At 39.3% G+C, this 23,247-nt stretch overlaps 2 protein-coding genes across 2 annotated transcripts; both read left to right on the forward strand.

Annotated features, from left to right (window-relative positions):
* The first annotated feature begins 1,528 nt into the window (after positions 1-1,528).
* Positions 1,529-10,734, forward strand: LOC102309946 (polyribonucleotide nucleotidyltransferase 1, mitochondrial). The gene is made up of 28 exons (XM_005930575.3): positions 1,529-1,740; positions 1,848-1,908; positions 2,381-2,455; positions 2,571-2,676; positions 2,789-2,838; positions 2,958-3,021; positions 3,121-3,168; positions 3,290-3,403; positions 3,828-4,014; positions 4,228-4,279; positions 4,376-4,433; positions 4,540-4,636; positions 4,730-4,832; positions 5,202-5,272; positions 5,771-5,807; positions 5,909-5,975; positions 6,070-6,159; positions 6,269-6,322; positions 6,521-6,630; positions 6,766-6,837; positions 7,178-7,241; positions 7,328-7,411; positions 7,511-7,594; positions 7,745-7,851; positions 8,287-8,342; positions 8,478-8,556; positions 8,646-8,693; positions 8,773-10,734. The coding sequence occupies exons 1-28, from the start codon at positions 1,622-1,624 to the stop codon at positions 8,926-8,928; spliced, it is 2,313 nt and encodes a 770-aa protein (XP_005930637.1). The 5' UTR covers positions 1,529-1,621; the 3' UTR covers positions 8,929-10,734.
* Positions 10,735-11,217: 483 nt separating this feature from the next.
* Positions 11,218-22,840, forward strand: LOC102309120 (protein phosphatase 4, regulatory subunit 3B). The gene is made up of 16 exons (XM_005930572.3): positions 11,218-11,672; positions 12,202-12,257; positions 14,309-14,407; positions 14,613-15,236; positions 15,952-16,029; positions 16,273-16,389; positions 16,503-16,619; positions 17,194-17,325; positions 17,812-17,914; positions 17,996-18,037; positions 18,429-18,587; positions 18,764-18,933; positions 19,014-19,153; positions 19,441-19,586; positions 19,670-19,809; positions 20,121-22,840. Exons 1-16 carry the CDS (start codon positions 11,531-11,533, stop codon positions 20,223-20,225), a joined length of 2,370 nt encoding a protein of 789 aa, XP_005930634.1. The 5' UTR covers positions 11,218-11,530; the 3' UTR covers positions 20,226-22,840.
* Positions 22,841-23,247: the final 407 nt, after the last annotated feature.

Consider the following 23,247-nt stretch of genomic DNA (forward strand, 5'->3'; position numbering starts at 1 on the left):
CTGGAGATGCTGTTAACACTTCATCTGTTGCCATAACAACTGCACCAGGCTCAGTGTTAGTGAGCTGGCTCACTGACTGACTGGAAGGCTGTAAACAAACTTCAGGACTGATAGTCTCATGTGGAGGCAAGGTCACTGATTGACTGCCAGATGTACTGACTGATGACTGGACAGGGTCCATGCAATGTTTAATACTAGGTTTCAAGATAAATCATAACAGTTGATACAAAAGCGTTACTCTTCCTGAACAAAGGCAACTTTCTGAATATGGATGAGATAGCAACACAAGCATTTTTTTTCCTTATATGCTGTTATATAGGGTTGAAATAATCTCACCACTTTAATGAAAGTGGCTGGAGGTCGAGCAAACGAAAATATCAGCAGAACTTTTTAAACAAACAAACAAACAAACAAACAAACAAACAAACAAACAAACAAACAAACAAAAATCTATATTTCAACAGTGACGTCCATGGTGAAAATGGAGAGTGTCTGACCGTTGTGGTAGAACTATATGCCTTATATGAGCTTTTTAATCCTGACACCTAGTGGTGAAAATTTAAAATTTCATTTTAGTGACGCAGCAAAAACATAAATATCGCCTTGAAAAATTGTACATAATAATAATACTAATACTTCTACTACTACTACTACTACTACTACTAATAATAATAATAATAATGAAAAGATATAAATAAAAATAGAAAACTGAGGGTAATCTTTCATAAGATGAGAACTGGCTGATTTATGCAAATTCCCACAGAAATGCACAAATTGTCATTTACAGCACGATAATTTCCACGGGCATCTTAGACATCACGATTATTTGTTTGCTTAAGACATTTTGCATATAGCAAATGTTAGATGCAATCTAGATTTTAAGAATTCAGTCACTGACATATATTCTGGGAATGTGAAGAAAGAGTTTTTTTTTAAAGCAAACTTAATACTGTTTTCCCCTTAAACTTTTTACTCGGTCTTAAGAAAATGTGTTTTTTTTAATTTGTGGAATAAGTGGGTCAAATATATCAAACCATTACAATCAGATTTCATGGAGGTCTTAAGTGAATGATCGTGTCATCTTTTGTATTTCCTCTCTCCTCTAGCAAGTTTTACTCCTCTTTTTTTCTTATATTGCTTTCTAAACTCTCACTGATATTTTTTAAGTAACTAGACATCAAGGAGATTATAGGAAAATAAATACAAAAATATATTACATACGTCAAACAATCGAAAAATATGCCATACTTTTGAGCTTTTTTTAAGATTATAGAGAATCAAGTAAAATATGTAAAATGAAAACCTTATTGATTACTAAAAGCCAATTTGAATACACTTGTTTATTTATTTATTTATTTATTTATTTATTTATTTATTTATTTAATTATTCATTCATTTATTTAAATAGATAAATGTAAAGTAGATCAAGCGGAACTGTTGTTTACTGGATGGCAGGAAAGTCCGTGGATGTGACACACTCTCCTCGCTCTGTCCAATCAGAAGAGACAGCTTCTCTACGTAATTCCGCACATGTGACGAACTGTCATGGTAGCCTCCTCGCTCACATCCCAACTGTAAAGACAAACTGAGCGCGGATATTTTTGTTGTTTACTGGTTAAATATGAAGTATTTGCTCCGGCTGGGGCACTCGTTCGCCCGCCTTCATGTCCGGTTATGTCACCAGAGTGTTTACAGCCGCCATACTAACGCATGTAGAGTGGGAGTGGACCTCGGAGAGAAGTGAGTGGTCTTTCCCAGTTTCCATTCTCTTCCATGAACTGTGAAATAAAGCGAGCGGTGCAGGGTCACTGGCAGTTTCACGTGTTGTGTTCTTGCTGTTTTTGTAGGAAACTTGAAATCTCTTCAGGGAGGTTTGCCAGATTTGCTGATGGAGCTGCTGTAGTACAGGTACAAAAAGTCTTCTTTGATTTGTCTTCGCCCTTTCTTTTTGCTTCTTTGTGTATTGTTTCTATTTCTGATTCTGTTTACTACTAATCCTCCTTCTGTTGTGGTAATTCATTAAACACCAGGCATAACTTTGTTGGCAAAAGATCTTTATTACATGATAGTAAAGCATGGGCCATCAGCATGCAGAGAATCGTCACTTATGCACAGGAATCCCACCAAGAAAAAAATCCTTTCAACTGGTAGCAGCCGGTCTATTAGTTTGGCTTTATGTCCCATGTCCGTTTTACCCAGGACGTGTCAGCACAGCACAGCAGAACCTATACTGAGGCTTGTATTGTTCGTGTTCATATGTTCAACTTGTAATTCACCTCTGTGGCTGCTTATTAAAACAGAGCAAAGATGACCTGTGATTTTTTTTTTAAAATGTTGTTCTTCAGGTTTAAATGGTGACCACTTTTTCCTTTTCCCATAGCTTGGAGACACCTCTGTGATGGTGACCGCTGTGAGCAAAACCAAACCTTCTCCGTCTCAGTTCATGCCGCTTGTGGTACGACTCCATGTTTGTTACAGCCGTGTTCTAAGTGGATTTGACTTTATGAATCCCCGATGTAAGGAAACATCTGATGGGGTTCTTTTGATTTAATATCCTTTTCAACTGACAGGTGGACTACAGACAGAAAGCTGCAGCTGCTGGTCGGATTCCCACGAACTACCTGCGGCGAGAGCTGGGCACCACCGACAATGAGATCCTCACCAGCAGACTTATTGGTGAGTTAATAAGATAAGCGCTGTCCTTACTGAGTGTATAACATTGTCGTGGAGGTTTGGTTTCCTGTTTAATTGGAGTGACCTGACTAACTTTCCCGTTCGTGTTGCTCAGATCGGTCGATTAGACCTCTTTTCCCTCCTGGTTATTTCTATGACACTCAGGTAAGTTAAATTTGAAAGAATTTTCACTGTCATGTGGTGATTATGTTGCCACATTTTTGTTTTCTTGCACAAAGGTGATAATCCTCCCATTCTGTTTTAATGTATGTTCACTCCTAAAGATCCTCTGTAACCTGCTAGCAGTCGATGGCGCCAATGATCCAGATGTGCTGGCTATTAATGCAGGTGAGGTAAATCTCAGCTACGGAGATTTCTTCACAAATCAGATTTTTTTGTTTGTTCGTTTTATATCCTCGAGTAAAACATTATATTCTTCCATTAAAGCTTCTGCTGCCCTGGCCCTGTCTGACATCCCCTGGCATGGACCAGTGGGTGAGAAATATTGTTTTATTGATCTGAAATGGTGGTTTTCACTTCACTTTCAGTTCCTGGGACATTTTTGTTATTATTGTTTATCTCCACCTTGGAGCTACTTATGTTATTGTGTGTGCAGGTGCTGTGCGTGTGGGCATGGTAAATGGAGAGTTGCTGGTCAACCCCACGAGGGCAGAGATGGCTTCTAGCAGTCTTAACCTGATAGTGGCTGGAGCTCCCAGCAGTCAAGTGGGTAAGTTAATAATTGGTATGTGATAAGCAGCAGAATATCTAGTGTTTATAGCGGCATGTAGTTAAGCTGCTAAGTTTAGAATTCAAACACTTGATCAAGTGTTTGAATTCTAAACTTAGCTTACCTTTGCTGAGGAGATAGTGCCTGCAGAAGTATTGACTTCCTGTATTTATAGACTTACCTTTATGTAAATTGTCTTTTATTGCTTCTCCTTTATGGGGATTTATTCATAATAGCATTTTGTGTTTTAAATTTGACAATTTCTGCTAAACGTTACCTTGGACTTTTTTTCAATCTTTTTGTGGCCTGGATGTGTGGCTTTCTGTAATAATTCAGTTTCTGAGAATCCTACATTTTCCTGACTCCTGCTTCTCATGCCTGTCTTAGACAGCATCACATACTCATGTTTCTCTGTGTCTGCCAGTGATGATTGAGGCATCAGCTGAAAACGTGCTGCAGCAGGACTTCTGCCATGCTGTGAAGGTGGGAGTGAAACACACCCAGCAAATCATACATGCCATCCAGCAGCTGGCACGAGAGCAGAAGGTGACTAAGCGCACCCCGGTCAAGATGTTTTCACCCCCGGCTGACATGGTGGAACATGTTCGGAGGTAAGAACACAGCCTGAGACTGAGGAAGATGAAGGAAAAGGATGCTGGGAATTAAGCAGTGTATTTTGAAATGTTTTGATAAACGAGAAAACAAAATAATCTTGAGGCAAGGGTAATGATTTCATTTAATGGTTTGGCCAAAAATAGGACAAAAATAGGATTTATATTGTTCTAGCTCTCAGAAATGACTTGCTTTTCCTTTTCCTGTTGCAGATTAGCTTCTGAGAGGATCTACGCTGTTTTTACCGATTATACTCATGACAAGGTAAAATCTATCATCTTTATTCAGCTTTCTGCTTTAGTTTATGTATTAGTGAAGTTTACCTAAATAACTGTAATAATCTCATCATAATCTTTTTAGATTTCGAGAGATGAAGCAATCAACAAAGTTCGGCTGGAAACTGAAGAGGAACTTAAAGGTATTACGCCTTCAAAGTTATGGTGCATGGAAAGAATTTACAGTTGAGTTTCCAGTGTTGCTGTATTTCCATCTAAACCCTGTCAATTGATGTCGTCGATTCATAGAACAATTCCCTCAGGCCGAGCCTTTTGAAGTCATTGAATCCTTTAACACTTTGAGCAAGGAAATCTTCCGTAATCTAGTGCTCAATGAGTACAGGAGGTAAGCACTCTGTGTTGTGGGTGGATATTATAATGTCACATCATCTGGGTGTGGAAAAATGGAAACATTGTGTTTCCCATTTTGTGTTTTTAGGTGTGATGGAAGAGAGCTGACTGGTTTAAGAAACATTTCATGTGATGTAGATCTATTTAAACCGCTGCATGGCTCGGCTCTGTTTCAAAGAGGACAAACACAGGTATGCTAAAGCACAAAGAGCCAACAAAAGTCATAGTTCATTTGGTAAATAAGTTTGGGGTTTTTTTTGAAGGGATTGAAGATGTTTGTGGCTGTTTCTTCAGTTTTGAAAGTAAAAGTATCGCAGGTTTGAATACAACAGCAGGAACGCTGAAACTGTAGTCGAGATATGTCGCTTTAATGACTTTTACACAGGATTTTTTCCTGGCTCAGAGTAGGCCTGTTTGGTACACACTTAAGCATGATCAGTTTAAATAAAGTATCGTCTATGAGTCTGTGTTACCAGTGTACCATTCTGTGTTTAAAAAATCCTCTAAACTGGAAAAACTTGGATGTTACCTGTAACAAAGTCCTCCTCTGCTCCCTGTAGGTGCTGTGCAGTGTCACATTTGATTCCCTGGAGTCCAGCATCAAAACAGATATTATCACTACAGCTTTAAGGTAAAACAACCCGAACACATATCCCAAAAAGTTGATTCTGTTCATCTGGAAGTAGCGTTTTCAGCGGGAGAGAAAATTTCGTTACTCATCCAAGTGACTTCTTCAGTCACTTGCAGACCCCTGCAGGTTTCCCCTTAGATTCTGAGACTGAAGAAGTCACTTTGATGAGTGACTAAACATTTGTCCCGCTGAAAACGCTACTTCCAGATGAACAGAATCAACTTTTTGGAATTTCCTTACATGGATGCTCAGACGGGAGCATGACCATAACTGGATATTTGTTGCTCATGCTGATACTGTTTATCATGGATTAAAAAAACGGCATCACCTCATATACTTTATATATACAGATATGCAGTATGTTAATGTAGTATTGAAAAGGATCATTGTTCAGGAAGTTTCAAGGAATGTATTTCAAAAGCTAGTTATTAATTGTGGAGATACTTCCAGCGTCTACCAACATCTGCACTCCTGTGATGCATGCATTTCTTTTTGCAGTGGCATCAAAGACAAAAACTTTATGCTTCATTATGAAGTAAGTAAAATCATTTTTTAAGTCACATAGTTTATCAGATATTAAATATAATTGTTTTAGTTTTCAAATAGAGCTGTAAAATCAACTTTGCTTTCTTTTAGTTCCCCCCATATGCAACCAATGAGACTGGAAAGATGGGAGGCCTCAACAGGCGAGAGCTTGGACATGGTTTGTTTGACTTTTTTCATCCTCTGTTTGTATTCAGTCTAATAATCCCTCATTTCCATCAAGAATCTTTTGTGCATTGTTCGTGTTTTTGCAGGAGCTCTGGCCGAGAAGGCTCTGAGACCAGTCATTCCTAAAGACTTCCCTTTCACCATCAGGGTCACTGCTGAGGTGTTAGAGTCAAATGGTGAGTGCGGGGAAGCAATTTTATAAGTCGTAATATAAAAAGTCACAAATACGAATGTGTCCATTGCTCTTATTTTTCAACATATTTCCATCTCTGCATGTCCTCTCAGGATCCTCCTCTATGGCTTCAGCGTGTGGGGGCAGCCTCGCTCTTATGGATGCAGGTACTGTTCTGACTTTTTAGTTAATCCAGGAAAAATCCAGTTGTAAATTGCTCTCTGGACCTTAGACGTGCAGACAGCAAACATCAGCTTTTTTTTTTTCAAAGTGACCTGAATTTTGCATGTGTCTGGATACGATGCTAGTCAGATAATATGTCATATAATAATGATTAACTAATATATCTAAATCTGTGTTGCCAGGTGTGCCCATCTCTTCTGCTGTGGCAGGTGTAGCCATTGGTCTCATCTCCAAGGCTAACCCAGAAAAACCTGCTGAGATAGAAAACTACAGACTATTAACAGACATTCTGGTAAGTCCAGTTTGTGATCAGTTATTATCACTAACAAGTGGAAGAAAGATTATAGTTGAATGCTCAAAATGTTATTGTAGTTGTTCCTGGGTATGACAGGTGTTGAATATGAGCTCTTAACTGTTTCGTAAACAGGGAATAGAGGATTACCTGGGAGATATGGACTTCAAACTGGCAGGAACAAACAAGGGTATCACTGCTTTACAGGTACTGCATTGAGTAACTTGTAATAAGTGTCTAAGAAAGATTTTTTAGAAGTAAAATTTAATAAAGCTAGCTGAAGGGACATCACTTTTCATAGAAATGTTTTAATATAAACTGTACTCGATGTGTAAAATATTAAAGAAGAGACCAGTATAGTGTTAGAGCTTTATTTTATTATCTTTTTATTATAAGACAACACTAACTTGTCTCTGTAATGGCAAGTTAAGCAGGATTCTTCTTAGTGAAAGTGTTGTTCTGCTTAAAGGACTGCGTGGTGAAACATAAATGGCCTTTCTGATACAGATGAAATGTATTAACTACATTTTCTTTATTTTACCTCCAGGCTGATGTGAAGATTCCTGGGTTGCCACTGAAGGTGGTCATGGAGGCAATCCAACAGGCCACAGGTAGCCCCAAAACTGAGAAATATACTCTTTATTAAAATTTTATTTGCGTGGCTGTTTTTCAGCATTTGCCTGTTGTTGTGTTTCAGTGGCAAAGAGGGAAATCTTGGGCATTATGAACAAATGCATAGCAAAACCCAGAGAGAGCAGGAAAGAGAATGGACCTGTTGTAGGTAGGTTATGTCTGAATATTATATATATAGAAAGATGCAATATTTAATAGACAGTTTTTACTGTCATCTGTTCCAATATGTGATGTTTTCTGTCTTCAGAAAATGTCCGGGTACCTGTCTCAAGGCGAGCTCGGTTTGTTGGCCCTGGAGGCTACAACCTCCGCAGGCTTCAAGCTCAAACAGGTAATGTATAAGTAATAAAGTCTGAAAAAGGCAACTTGGAATGTGATGGTGACGTGATGCTAATCCAGCAGCACACAGATTTGTTTTTTCATAATAGAAACTGTTGTGCAGAATATAAAAACGTCACCACGTTTTCTTCTTCGCCTTTAGGTGTGACGATAAGTCAGGTAGACGAAGAGACTTTTTCCGTGTTCGCTCCAACACCAGGAGCCATGAACGAAGCCCAACACTTCATCAGCGAGATCTGCAAAGACGATGTGAGTCTCCCCCACTTGTAATTACCTTTATAATAGCAGTCTGTCTTTATTCAGAGCCTTTCAAAATTTGTGTTAAAATGTGCTCTACAGAGAACCCGAAACAGATTTAAAAAAAGAGGAATATAGTATAAAGCTTAAGCTAGATGGCATTTAAACAAAGAAATAAGAGAAATAATCCTGATCAGTACACTTAAAAAAACAGGAAAGCTCTCAGCATACTCTAATAAAACATAAAATATATATATCTATATTTATATATTCTAATAGTTTCTTTGCACCCTTTTATGCACATATATAAACTCAATTGCTGTTTTATATCACAATGCAAACATGACCTGCATAAACAAATCAAAACATTAAGAACAACTGCTTACACATATTACACATATTCATAATGTATGTAGGTGAAAATGGGTCTATTTCTTTGTTTTGCAGCAAGAACAGCAGCTGGAGTTTGGTGCTATCTACACTGCCACCATCACAGAAATAAGGTAAACTAAAACAACGCGTTATTTACCAACAGTGTTTGTTTACAGTTATTTCCCCACACTTGGAAACTGATTTATGTATAAATAAAGTATTGCAGCCTTCATACATTCATCTGTTCTTCTGCTCCTCTGCTTTAGGGACATTGGCGTGATGGTGAAACTTTATCCCAACATGACTCCTGTCCTGCTGCACAACTCCCAGCTGGACCACAAACGGGTTTGTGAATTTGTCTGCGTAAAATGGTTTTCCTTTTGAGTCTGATGGTAGGATTTCTACTTAAGTCACTTCCTTTATTTTCCTTTTAGATCAAACATCCGAGTGCTTTGGGTTTAGAGGTGGGACAGGAGATACAGGTGCGTCTCGGTTACTGCAGACAAGGCATTGCGTATTTCAGTCTGGGATGCTTGTATCTAAACTGTGTTCTGCTAACAGGTCAAGTATTTTGGACGGGACCCAACAGATGGCAGAATGAGGCTTTCGCGGAAGGTGCTCCAGTCTACCGCTGCAAGCGTCGTAAAGAGACTGAATGACAAACAGAGCATCTCCATGGGTTTAAGCGACATGCAGACGACCAGTACAGATTCGTGACACTCCCCCATGACTGCCTAACTTCTGGCTTTTCTGTCAGAGTAGACTTGGACTGAGTCAACTTTCCCTTTTCAAACAACAGATCTTGTTACGAACTATACATAAAGAAGGTTACTCCGCTGCTGAGAGTATGGATGTGGCTAAAATGCTGCTGACATCATGACTCTGAGAATTTGCACAAACAAACGGATAAGACGAGGAGGCAAACATTTTCAAAAATACAAGTGTCTACCCATTTTCATGCTCTGTTGTTTGACTGTATCAAAGTCATAAGATTTTTCTTTCATTACACAACAACAGTGCTTCTGTCATTCACATGTGTGATAATGTTGCCTCTTGAGGCATATTTGGTATCTGTTGTAGCAGCGTGTCCACTAAAGAAAAGAAAGGCAAGTGGGTGATGTGTTAGAGAGAGGCGTTTTCTTAATCTTTATATGGTGTTGCATTTATATTATATGTGAGTAATAAAATGTAAATAAAAAAACCAGCCACAGGTGGGCCACATGCCAGTGCACTCCTAGTGCTGTTACCAACCATGGATAAGTAGGTCAGGAAGGGGATCCGATGTAAAATCTTCAAATCAAATATGTGGATCATCAAGAATGAACGACTACCAATGGTGCTGTTGACCAGCAGGGTGCTGGTGGAAACTGCTGTGCAAAGACAAAGAAAGAGGAAAGAGGGAGGCAGCAGGAGAGAAGGAAAGGTTTGTAAATGAGAGTTTACAAACCCAACTAAAAGGAGTAGCAGTATGTAGACGTAATATGCAAATAAAGTCATTAATGATTTCTTTATTCATGTCTTTAAGTCAACAAAACACCTTCCAACCGTGCCAGAATGTACTGAGTGCATGCATGTAAAATTTTCTTCATAAAAAGCTGATTTAATTGCATGTTTCAGTGGCCACATGCAGGCACACAAGTACTGCTTCAGCGTGTTTTAAAAAAGACAGTTGCTTCACAATAGAAAAGGTTCATCCAGTGGGTCCTTAAAAGAAACTGAATGGTGGAGATGATAACAGGAGAGCTGTAAAATTTCAACATTTATTTAAAACAATTTATTGCATAATATTGGACAGGGAAAGATCTAATAACTCTTTGGAGTCTTACAGAAGAATTAAGTGTTTCTCTGTTCAGCCTTAATCTAAGAGTGTTAGTAGTAATGTGTAGGGTTGCATCAGGAAGGGCCTACAGATCTGGAGGGAGGAGGAATGAAAGTCAGTAGAAGCAGGACAGAATACATGTGTATGACTTAAATACCTCGGGGCTACCATCCAAAACAACAGACAGTGCACAAGACAGTATAGGCAGGGCGGAGTGGCTGTCGAGGTAATTTGTGGATATATTGGACAAAGGATGTTGAAGACAAAGCTTGCCAGACAGGAGGACAAGAGGATAACCTCCGAGAAGATTGATGGATGCAGAGGAAGGTTGATGTGACAGAGGAGGATGGACTGAGATGGAGGCAGATGATCCTCTGTGGCTCACCTTTCTCTGCAGAATAGTTTGAATTCAGTCATGTTGGGAGGTTCGTGAACATGAACGGCCTGTTTAAGGTCACGCGTCTAATTTAGGTCCCAACTTTGAATAGACCAATCCCAAACCTTTGTTTTGTTTTTGTTTTTTTGTTTTTTTGAGGCATTCAGTGAAGTTTTGGTGTTTTGGATCATTGTCTTGCCGCATAACCCAAGTCTGCTAATATTTCAGATGGCTGGACATTCTCCTTCATGATTTTCTGGTAGAGGACAGACTTCACGGTTCCATCAGCTGCATAAAGCAGCAAACCAGCCCCAGACCATCACACTACCGTCACCATGTTTGACTGTTGCTTTGATATTCTTTTAATTAAATGTTAGTTTTACTTACCAAAAAGTTAATCTTTTGTCTGAGGAATATTTTCCAAGAAGTCTAGAAACTTATGCCAAAAAACCCCATCAAGCTTTTATTCCTTTCTTTCTCTGTAGATCATGGCTTGAAGTGTTGCTTTTTCCAAGACAAATTCCTCGTTTGTGTAAAAAAACCCCCAAACTTGTCAGTTATGATTGTGATTAATTAACGTGAAAAACTCTGTTAATCTTCTGCTTAAGTAAGTATCTGCTTCTTCTATGAATTAAACAAGCTGAACAAAATCACATCTGTACATTATGCCAACATCTGCAAACGGCTGTGGGTGCTATTACCTTTCTCCACCGTTGGTGACGCGGTGAGCTAGAGGAGCCGCAGTTCTGCCATTGGACGATGCAGCCCGGGGGAGGAGACCCCGCGGCAGTTAGCGCTTGATTGACGTAGAAAAAGAAAAAGAACACAAGATCGGATTACAAGATGGCGGTCTGTGGACGTTAGCAAGAAGGCCGTTAGAGTTGTTGTGTTCTCTCAGAATTTTCCAGTTTAATATTAGGCCCCTTAATAAGTAGATTCACGTCGTAATATGTTTATGAAATACCTACTAATATATTTTGTTGCTATTGGGAACTAAATTTAAACATGCATGTTTTATAACATGCGGTTGGAAACAAAGTTAACAGGTCGAGGAAAACACTAGACGGGTGAGGTGATAGCTTGTTAGCAGAAAGCTAGCCTGCTAGCTCCGACTCGTTTAAACCATGTCGGACACTCGGCGGCGAGTGAAGGTATATACGCTGAATGAAGATCGGCAATGGGATGATCGGGGTACCGGGCACGTTTCGTCTACATTTGTCGAACGACTGAGGGGGATATCGTTATTAGTTCGGGCTGAATCGGACGGTAAGTTCCCTGTTAGCATAGTTGTTGCGGTGGTTAGCATGCTAACTCCTGGTTGTTCGGAGAGAGCGCTTCGATTGCCCACAGTGGGCACCAGATTACCTTATTAGACTTTTTTTCTACATGTGGGGCAGACTTCGCCGTCACAGTGCCAGAACTGTTAATATTAGGCACGTCTCTCAATAAATGGCAAATATTTATTGAATAGCTGTTGCTAGCATGCTTATTAGTTTAGTCCGACGGGATCTCTGTAGCATGGTGCCCCTGAAAGTCTGAACGCATAAACTTGTTATTGCTCTTTGTGGTTCATGTATGTGACAAAGAAAGTACATAACGTTATTACAATAGAATCTAAGGTCTGCTGTACTTATTTTACCTTTGTTTTTAAGCATTTTAGTTTAATTCGATTGTTTTTGTGTGTATTTGCATAGCCATAACTGTTTATTCCCAGGCAGAATAACAAACCTCGTCTTTAAAGAACCGGCTTTCTAACTGGTTTGAATATTTAGTCACCTATATCTCTGTGCTTTAGGATCACTGCTATTGGAATCGAAGATAAGTCCAAATACTGCATATCAAAAACAACAGGTAAGTTTTTATTATTACCTGAGTCTGGCTCAGGTACAGATAGCACACATATTTAAATAATCCCAACACTGGTTTGAGATCTGCTGCTGGATAGTTAATGTAATCTAGGCGAGACAGTAGAAATTGGCTGACTGATGCAATTGTAAACTTGCTATCGAGTAATAATCGGGTAATGCCGTGAGTAATTACCACATATGCACCACACCTGTTTGTAAATCAAGGTATCATTAGAATTATGGCATAAATATGAAGTCTTCCCACATTTATAGCTAAGTGTCTGAAAGTCAACTTCCACCCTCCTTTAACAGTGAGCTGCTGTAATTGATGAAACATTTAACTAATTCAACTTAACCTTAACCTTGTAACTCTGCAAGTTACTAAATAAAGAAAAATATTTTCCACCTTTTTCTAAATATTTTTGCACGTCTTTAAAATTACTGCTCTTTGTTGAAGGTTGTTGAATAACTTCCTTTTTTTAGGTATTGGAGGCTGACAGCAGCTCTTGTTCTCAGACATGTTGAGGCGTGTTTTTTTTTTCCTTTTCTTTTTTTTTGTTGTTGTGTTGCATGGGTTTTTTTTATGTATCACTGTTATTGTGATATGACACTTTTATATTACCTAAAAATTTATAGCATTATTAATGATTAGGGTCTGGCTAACTTCAGGTTTAATCCTGGATTTCCAGTGTTTTGGAGCTGGTTTACTTCTTATGGGGTACATTACTGTGGCAATTTACACTCGCCTAATCTCCTCAGGAATGGGGCATGTTTGAGACAAGAGACCAACATGTTTGAAATCGCGTCCCATGGAACAATTATTTCTATGAAATAATGCATAAAGATCAATTAGAGCTTAGTGTGCAGATATTAAGAAAATCTGAAGTTTGTCTCAGCATCGGTAAGAAATAGAGATTCTTGAGGGCAACTTTATTCCTTGCTTCTTTCCTGTTGCTTGCAAACAATATTAATGCAACTTTATTGTTGTATAGGCTGCAATACATTGAAATGATACTAAAACAGGCAATTTAAACCTTTTCGTTTTTGACGTCATGAAACATTTGCAAGTTGGCTACTTACCAGTTTGAAATCTTTTATTTTGTTAAATTTTGTCTCTACTTGTCCTTAGACTACCGGTATTTCAAATTGCGGAGACTGAGTGAAAGAAGCGGCAAATCTAAACGTCATTAGCTTCTTTTTATTGTAATATAGTAATGAGGTCTTCCCAGATCTTTGACATTAAGTTTGTTGCCTTAAATTATCAAAATTTGTACACACTTTACTATTTACTTTACCGTAATCATTATTACTTTAAGACATGTATAACAATACTTTAAAATGACACAGCGCTTTTCTTCTCACACAGACTGACACTGCTGTTTTGGCTACAGAAGTTGTGTTGCAGCGAGTCTGTATTATCGGTTTACCTACTTCATGTTATATAATGCTAATTTTATAGCATGATAGTATTCATAAACTATGCCCCTCAGCTGCTAATAGACCGGTTCATGTTTCTGGTTGGTCATGCTGCCATTGCTGCCTCTTTCATGTGAATGTGGTCATAGCTAGATCGAAAAACCCCTGTTTGACTTAGAGTTGATAACCACCTTGGTGAAGCTAGGTACAAAAAAGATATTCTGCATGTGTTTAGCTTGCTTTGTCTGTTGTAGACTTCTGTTCAAATCATTTTCATACTCTGTGGATAAGTCACTGTCATGCTAGAGAAGTGCATTCCCACCAGGATAGAAAGCTTTATCCTTCAGATACACTTTAAGGATTTGCACCCAAATCCTGCCAGCAATACGTACAAGAAGGCATAACGGAGCCACAAGATCCTCTGTCTGCAGGAGTTAAATGTTGACGTTTTTATTTTCCTTTGCTGTGTGTGTGTGTGTGTGTGTGTGTGCACACATTTGTAAGCATGTGTTCAGTTAACATACAATTTAATGAAGTGTATCTTGAATAAGTGTGTGTGTGTGTGTCTGTGAGTGCCTGCCATGAAAGAGTTAAGCGTGTCCGTGTGTAAAGTTTAATAATCCTTTGTCTTTGTTCCAGGACACATTGATTGTCTGGTCAGAAGCAGATAACTATGACCTTGCACTCAGTTTCCAGGAAAAGGCTGGCTGTGATGAGATCTGGGAAAGAATTTGCCAGGTAAAACTCAAACCAGGAACATACAGCTGTTTCGCTGATGCTAAAATTCCATTGAGCCTACCACAATTGGCAAGCTCTGTTGATCTATTTAATAGTTTGTGTACTGGACAAATTACTGAGAAACGTTAACCTGTGCAAAGAGGTGACTGTACACATGATACTATCAATTGTGTTCATTTAATAATAGCTTTTATTTGTGACTCAGGTCCAAGGTAGAGACCCTGCTCTGGACATCACCCAGGACCCCATTGATGAGTCTGAGGAAGAGCGCTTTGAGGAGATTCCAGAGACAAGCCACTTAGTTGAGCTCCCCCCTTGTGAGCAAGGCAGACTGGAGGAAATTGCCGACTTGGTTACCTCTGTCCTTTCCTCACCCATCCGGAGGGAAAAGCTTGCCCTGGCCCTGATGACTGAGGGCTACATCAAGAAACTCCTGGGTCTCTTTAGAGTATGTGAGGAAGTGGACAACAGGGAAGGCCTCCATCACCTCTATGAGATTGTCCGAGGCGTCTTATTTCTCAATAAAGCAGCCCTCTTTGAGGTGATGTTCTCTGACGACTGTATCATGGATGTGGTGGGCTGCCTGGAGTACGACCCAGCATTGGTTCAACCTAAACGCCACCGGGAATTCTTGACCAAGACGGCGAAATTTAAGGAGGTGATCCCTATCACAGACTCTGAACTGCGGCAGAAGATCCACCAGACATACAGAGTTCAGTACATCCAGGACATAATCCTGCCCACACCATCTGTCTTTGAGGAGAACTTCCTATCCACACTCACCTCCTTCATCTTCTTCAACAAGGTGGAAATTGTCAGTATGTTGCAGGTAAGGATTCAAACCAAGCTATTTATAAAACAACATTATGAGTTAATTATTTAATCCACTGTGTAGTTTATCCAGTACATATACAGTATTGCTGTACATGTTGTGACTAATTAAAATTTGTTTGACAAATGACCCTGCTTGTAGATTAGTCCACCAAGATGACTCATGCTTAAAACCAAATTTAAATTTTTTCTTTAAATGTATTTAATTCTCATGTGAAATGTTAAATCAAGTGGGAAAGCTCAAATAATAAGTGTGAACAGATGGAAATGTATAAGCCTGTAATGACTGTACAAATAATGTATGCGTAAGATGTGTGTGTCAAGTTTTGTATTGTGATGATGACCAATTAAAACTATACATTAAAACATTTTCAAAAATCTTTGAGTGAATAGGTTTAGGCCCATTGTAACACTTGTATGTGGATTGTAATATGGTGCAAATGTGAGGCATATGTTCTGAACAATAATTTTTATACCACACAATTATTTTCATGGTGTAAACAAACAGGACCTTAGAATTCTTTCATTTCACAGTCAGGTGACTGATTTTAATTTTCTGTACGGTTCTAGGACTCATGGGTTTATTGCTGGAATAATTTGCCTTTCATTCTTGTTGTGCTGAAATTGCAAGTCAGGATTAGATTTTCTGTTTATTTTTAAGACATGTTTCTTTATTGTTCTGATGTTTTAACCCGGCTTTAAATGTGCCGCAGGAGGATGAGAAGTTCCTAACGGAGGTCTTTGCACAGCTCACAGATGATGCGACTGAGGACAGTAAAAGGAGAGAATTGGCAAGTTTTAAGAAGTTTTTTTTGTTCTTGTTGTTGTTTTTTGGGGGTTTTTTTGGGGTTTTTTTTGGACATATGTTGAAACCTCAAAGTAGTTGTCTTTCATAACCATGTTTGAGAAATGAGCCCAGAAATGGCGGTAGGCACAGTGATTTTTATTTACGACCGGTTTAATTATTTTGATCTTTGCATTTCTCACTTATATTGTCATTTATCTATCTCCTTTTTTTCCCCTCCTCTCCTTAGGTGAACTTCGTCAAAGAATTCTGTGCGTTTTCACAAACGTTGCAGCCTCAAAACAGGGATGCGTTCTTCAAAACTCTGGCAAATCTAGGCATTTTACCTGCTCTTGAAATAGTAATGGTACGTTATAGTTCTGGCATGAATGTGTATCTGAGGTAGTCTTAATAAAAGTATTTTTTGATTGGTCAATGCTCAGTTGAATTAACTTCTTTTTTTTCTTTTTTTTTGTTCAGGGAATGGATGACTTGCAGGTGAGGGCAGCAGCTACTGATATCTTCTCTTACCTGGTGGAATTCAGCCCCTCCATGGTTAGGGAATTTGTCATGCAGGAACCTCAGCAGACAGATGATGTAAGCATCTAATCATTATTTTTTTAAAAAAAAAAAGAACTTTCTCTTTAATGAAAGCAGTGTTTTGGCAGCCCAGGCTCTCTCAGTTTCAAATAGTTCATTACCACATCAGGCATGTAGAACAGTCCATAACTGAGGTGAAATCTAAATAAGGAAAACTGTTTGCTTTATGAACAATGAGGGGAAACAAGAGGTGTTTTGTATTGTGACAACAGCCTGTCACTGTTGGGGCTCACGTGATGACCCAGTTGCTCGATTTTTACTACAGAGTCATAACATTTGAAGGCATTTTATAGCTGATACACAATTTACATGTTTGATAAAGTAGTATAAAAACACAGAACTGTTATAGAGAATTACTGAGACAAAGTTTGATTAACTTTCTTTAGTGTCCTCTGTTGATCTTCTGTTCTGTGTACAAGAAGGCTTTTTTTGTTTGTTTTAATACTGTGTGTTTGCCCTGTTTTTTTTGAGAGAGACAGTTTTATTTTCATGCCATGCAAAATTTATTTTTAATCTGAGCGCGCTACTGTGTTAACTTCTCCTTTGTTTGCTTTGTGTATTTGTGTTTCAGGATGTTCTCCTGATAAATGTTGTGATTAAGCAGATGATTTGTGACTCTGACCCAGAGCTGGGGGGAGCTGTCCAGCTGATGGGTCTGCTCAGGACACTCATCGACCCTGAGAATATGTTGGCTTCCACCAACGTAAGCGAAATCAACCAGATTTTTGTTGATTTCTTCCCCTTTCCTTTTTCTCCAGCCATTGCTCAATGTTGATCACTCTGCTTTTTGATTTAAATCAGTTGTTCTCAGACTTTTATTTGGTGTGACTCATTTCCCCACACTTTTTAGTCATTAACAATGAAGAAAGGATCCAATTTAGTCAAATTAGGGTCAGTGGAGTCTTCTGTATTTAAAAAAACAAAGTCTACAAAGTCAAGTTTATTCAACTTAGTTTCACGCATTATTTTTACCCACCTGCAGTGGGCTCTGCCAGTGAGTCCTGCCTCACAGTTGAAGAAACACTGATGTAAAGCAGCACATTTATGGTGCCTACCTCATTGTTATCTGACAAAATCCCCCATCTGTGTCTCCACATGTCCGTTACCACCGCTAGATTAAGTATATGTGTCCCCTGAGTGAAACCTTAAACACTTATTAAAGTTTTTTTGTGTTTGTTTTTTCTGCTAGAAAACTGAGAAGACAGAGTTTCTGAGTTTCTTCTACAAATACTGCATGCACGTGTTGACTGCTCCTCTGCTGGCCAACACTGCACTTGACAAAAATTCAAAAGGTGAGCTGGGAAGTTAAACTAGGGTACAACAGACTGGAAGAAAGGAAATTTCACTGTTTAATCTATGTAATCACATTTCAGATCTGCAGGAGGGATCAACAAAGGTCAACCCAGTGTGCCCAGGTGGGTGTTATTTAAACTGTCAACCATGAACTACTCAACAGTTAGAAATTTGTGCATTTGAAGTGGCTTGAAAGTACTGCTCTTGTAGTAGACAACATCATTATATTATTTGTTTTTACCTGAACCCTTCCAAAATAAATAACCAGCAGCTCTTACTAAGGGTGTGGTTCTTTTTCTTTTAGAGGACGTGAATAAGAAATAAAATGTTAAGCTAGTCACCAGACTATGGGAACAGCTTCAAATTATTAAGGAAGATGCTGAGGATCACAAAATCTGGAATGACTCTTAAAACCATATATTAAAGGATTGTACACTTGCTGTCTGGCTTGTATTTGGAAATGTACCTGGACAGTGCTGCATGTCCTAACACGATTTGTCTTTATTTGTATAGACAACTTCCAGACAGCTCAGTTGCTGGCACTGATCCTGGAGCTTCTGACCTTTTGTGTGGAACACCACACCTATCACATCAAGACCTACATCATGAACAAAGACCTGCTTAGAAGAGTGCTGGTGCTGATGAACTCAAAGCACACGTTCCTTGCTCTTTGTAAGTTCCCTGTGTTCTGATAGCGACTACATTGTGGTTGAACCTCATATACAGATATAACCATACCAGAGCTGTGTAACTGCTGTTTGTATCCAAGCTCACAGAAATAATACAGATAAGACTTTGAATCATATCGTGCCTCGTTTTTTTACAAAGTGGCTCTGTTTTTGTCCAAGGTGCTCTGCGTTTCATGCGCAGAATCATTGGTCTAAAAGACGAATACTACAACCGCTACATCATCAAAGGGAACCTGTTTGAGCCTGTCATTAATGCCTTGCTGGACAATGGGACCCGATACAACCTCCTCAACTCTGCCATCATAGAGCTCTTTGAGTTTATTAAAGTGGTATGTAAAAGCACAAAGGCTACTTTAACAAGCCTTTGTTTTTGCATTAAATATATAATGATCCACCTTTTGCTTTCCAGGAGGACATCAAATCACTCATAGCTCACATCGTGGATAACTTCTACAAAGCACTTGAATCCATTGAGTATGTCCAGACATTCAAGGGCTTGAAAGGACGATATGAACAGGAAAAAGACCGGCAGAGCCAGAGACTCAACAGGTCAGAAGCAAGGGTCATTCCCTTACTGTGATCTTTATCACTCATGCACTCCACCACATAAATTTACATGTATATATGCCGACTTTACATAGTTTTCTATTCCCATTTTGTGCACACCCCTACCGAATTTCTGCATGTTTTAGTCAACCTCTGTTAACCCTAGTGCTTGTCATCATTGTTCAGCTTCATAACCTTCATTTATATTTAATCAGAGACTTATTACCACAAGGTAGTACTTCCCCTTGTGTAGACACCTGTACCTCATGAAGCAGTTTTCTCAACTGTAGATATCGAAGAGATGCACGGTCTTTGGATGAGGATGAAGAGTTGTGGTTCAATGACGATGATGACGATGACGATGGAGAGGCAGTGGAGAAGAGAATGGGGGATGACTTCTCTGATAGCTACGGCAAGTACATGGAAGCCAAAAAAGGTAAGCTATATTCTCTTACTGTATGAATGTTGCTGGATAGTTTTTCCCAGATTGTTGCATGATCCTAGTTTGTGTTGTTGTAGGAGCTGCCAACGGAGCCAATGGTGCCAATAACAATGGGAAAGCTGCTGCCCTCCCACCTGCCTCACCAGCCGTCACTCCAAACAACAGTTCAGCTTCTTCTGTCAAAACTGTTCCTCTTCCTGCCACACCAGTAGTCAAGGTAATATTTCATGTTGCATTCTGAGAAAGACTTGAATTCCTATCCTGTCCTGTCCTAATCCTTTGTCCAATTTTGGGACAGTATAACAAAGGACAGTCTTTAATTTTCTGTGTTGCACAATATGTTTCGAGTGGTATCACAACATGAATGCAGATAAAAGTTACACAAGTTACTTGTTGTTTGACTTCACTGGTCAGAATAAGTAAAATGTGAGTGAAATTTAGAACACTATGTTTCAGCACTAATAGCTGTCCTGCGCTCCTGCAAAAGTACATGTTGAAATGAAACAGTCACTCTTGTTGTTGTCTTAGACTGCTCTGGTTGGTTTGGTGGACTACCCTGACGATGAAGATGAAGATGAAGATGATGAGGAAGAAGACCAGTCTCCAAGGAAGCGGCCTCGTTTGAGCTCCTAAGGCGAATTGCCCTCTTTGGTCATGGTGGACGGACATTGAGTCCCTTTGAAATCCCCTCCTCTGGTTGTCTCATTGGCTGCCTGCCTGTGCCACCTGTCTCACTGAAGAAATGGACAAAGATGAGCTCCCACCTCTCTCAGTCCCTTCTGATTGCTGCTCCAGCTTCTCCCTCGGCAAAAGGAGATGAAGAGTTGCTTTTGTTTTGTTTTGTTTTGTTTTTGTTTTTTTAAAGAAAGAAGGATCAATCTGTGTCTCAGCCTGTTTACCTCTTCCTTTTCAACAACCTCTTCAGGGAGATTCCCAAATCTCTTTTCTTCCACCTGAGAACCTCATTGACCCTTTGAGAATTCATCTCTCCCCTCTTTCACTCCTTCCTGCTCTCCTTTCCTGTTCTCACTTATTCCTCCTCACCCACAACCCTAAACACCAACAAGACATTAAAGTTTGAATTGGTGGCACAGCAGTTCCCAGCTCTACAGGGCTAAGGAAGCTGCAGTCCAACAAGAGCCCCACTGCGCCTGTCACCTCTTATTTAAAAAAAAATAAAATAAAAAAAAAATAAAAAGCCCTTCCATACTTCTCAAATCCAAATCGATGAGCTCCAGAGAGAGAGGAAGTCAGATCACAACCAGCCAGTGTATGAACTTGACAGCAGGTCAGTCAGGCTAGCAGGACTAGCCATCATAGTAATAGAAAGCTTGACTGGCTGAAGCTGTGTGTGCCGCCCTCCCAGAGAACTACTTACTTTAGTCATGGATAGAGGGACATCATAGAAAAATCCCCAAATTCTTAAGACAAGGGAGCTGACCAGTGAGACTGGGATGAAGACTAAGAGCGAGAGGAGCAGGACTCAAACCTTCAAAAGCCATGTTGTCAGTTTGGTCGAGGCACACACACAAACACACACACACACACATGATGATACATGCACATACAAGACTGTGTTAGCCAGGAAGTCCTGTATTTCATGACTTTGTTAAAAAGTACTGTACAGATCTTTTTGTTCCTCTTTTTAATCTTTTGCCCCTGACGTGATTTTTGAAAGGGGAGCGAGACCCCTACCTGCCTGTGTTCTTTTTGTTGTCGCACAAAAAGGTGGGGTCACTGTTCACCCTTTAGTACAGTTCATTTGATTCAGTGTACAAATACAGAGAAGTCCTAAATGCTGGTTTAAAAATAACAAAAAAACTTGCAGTAAAGTTGTTTCTTTTTTTCAGTCAACATTTCGAGGATGTCTGGAATTTTGTACTTAAGTCAAACTTGGCGTCCTCGTTACAGTGTGCACATCATCAGCCCAGTTTGTGTTTTAAAAGGGTGGCAAACCTGAGTTGTTCATCCTTCTCCCAGACAGATCTCAGGTTCAGAGTTTAACTTGCATCAGAAACAAAAAGCTGCCCACCTTGTTGTGGCACAGCTGGTATAAAAGATGGATGTAGCCAGTGGCGTCACCCACTGGTTTGTGAAGTCCTGTTATGAAGCCTTGAGCTTAGCCTCTTGTAGTTTTAAAACCAGGTGTGAGAAGGTGGGAGATGATCTTGCTGTGAACAAGGATATCACACACTGGATCCTACCCTGACTAATCCTCTTTTCGGATTCTAATAATGACTGCAATTTACAAAAGTGAGCTTCATGTTTTATTCAGTATTACCTGAAACTAGTGATTGAAACCATGAAGCCATAAACAAAGTGTACTGAGGTCATAGGGCAAGCAAGTTGAGGGCCGGTTTCCCATAAACTTCAATTTTTTTTGCAACCAGAGTTGGCCCCATCCACACTGGTTTCACTTTTCAGTCCTGGAAGCTGTGTCCATCTTTTATACTATGTTCTGGCCAGAGTAACACTACTAGATGGTGAATAATCAGATATTACATATACTGTGGAGACTTCTTCTAATGAGATTGAGGTGCTAAAGGGGGCTTTTGTTTTCATTTTGAGGGTTCAAAATGTCGTTCTGCTCTGGTTGAGATCTTCTTACTCCCAAAATTTAAAGCCTATTTCAAGTTTTTTTGTTTTGTTTTTTTCATTTTCTGTTTAAAAAAAAAAAAAAAAACACAAAAAGAAGAAAAATAAACCCTACAGATCAAAAGTTAGTTTAAGTCCTTTTTTAAAAAAAGTTTTCATTGACTGAATGGATGATCTGTTTTTATTAGGTATGATAAATATGATTTACCCCGCAGTCAATGCAGTGAAGTTTTTGAATCAAACAGTGGTTCTTGTGCGTATTATTTCTGACAACACACCGGTGTGATGAAGCGGGATAATTCTGTCGGGTTGGAACATTTCTTTCATTGCTTCTTCTCTCATGGTCCCAACACAAGCACATAGGAAGATGAAGGGAATCTAAACTGGGTAAAAAAAAATGCTAGATCAGTTGTTCATATACAACAACAAAAGCAGGAGGTAGGAAATGAGAGAATTATTGCCAATGTGCTTTTCAGGAGCAGCACCTGCAGTGAATTGTCTTTCCTCCTCTATGTTGGTTCCATCCAACAATGACTGTTTCTGCTCTCCCTTGATGAATTTGTACCAAGTGCATTTACTACCACCATCCATTCTTAACATTTGTATGAATTTATTTGATAAGTTTTGAAATTAAATGTGACCCTGACATTGAACTTGTGAATCTAGCTTTGTTTACTAACTTTGTACCAATTGGCAATTGGAGCTGCAAGCGTCCTAGATTTTATGTTAGGCATTTTGATTGCTTAATAAGAGGCCAGAAAATATTAAGAAAATGGGGTTTAACATCTGAAAAGTTATATGTGCTTTCTTTTACTATGCACTGTATATCAGTTGGCTGAATTGCATGGAAAGTTACAGAGATAAGAGCAGGAGAACAAAAAGCCTGCGCTATTGGCCCTCATGGAGAATGGTCTGAAAAAGAGAAGTGAGCAGCAGTTCTCTGGATGAAAATGCCTTGTCAATGTCAGAGTAGCCAGGCTGCTTTGTTACACTGGTAACAGGAAAAATGTGTAACACACTGAATCTTGCTGCAGCAGTAGAAGATCATATATCAGCTGAG

Source organism: Haplochromis burtoni, unplaced genomic scaffold (genome assembly GCF_018398535.1).
Source record: "Haplochromis burtoni strain Fernald_Lab_line unplaced genomic scaffold, NCSU_Asbu1 Contig_46, whole genome shotgun sequence".
NCBI classification, from domain to species: Eukaryota; Metazoa; Chordata; class Actinopteri; order Cichliformes; family Cichlidae; genus Haplochromis; species Haplochromis burtoni.

Bases quoted from the DNA above. Each gene is read 5' to 3' on its own strand.
- LOC102309946 (XM_005930575.3), top strand. From the start codon at position 1,622: ATGAAGTATTTGCTCCGGCTGGGGCACTCGTTCGCCCGCCTTCATGTC. The intron at 5,273-5,770 runs GTAAAACAACCC...TTCTTTTTGCAG, and splicing joins ATTATCACTACAGCTTTAAG to TGGCATCAAAGACAAAAACT. The intron at 6,838-7,177 runs GTACTGCATTGA...TTTTACCTCCAG, and splicing joins AGGGTATCACTGCTTTACAG to GCTGATGTGAAGATTCCTGG.
- LOC102309120 (XM_005930572.3), top strand. From the start codon at position 11,531: ATGTCGGACACTCGGCGGCGAGTGAAGGTATATACGCTGAATGAAGAT. The intron at 17,915-17,995 runs GTGAGCTGGGAA...ATCACATTTCAG, and splicing joins ACTTGACAAAAATTCAAAAG to ATCTGCAGGAGGGATCAACA. The intron at 18,038-18,428 runs GTGGGTGTTATT...TTATTTGTATAG, and splicing joins GGTCAACCCAGTGTGCCCAG to ACAACTTCCAGACAGCTCAG.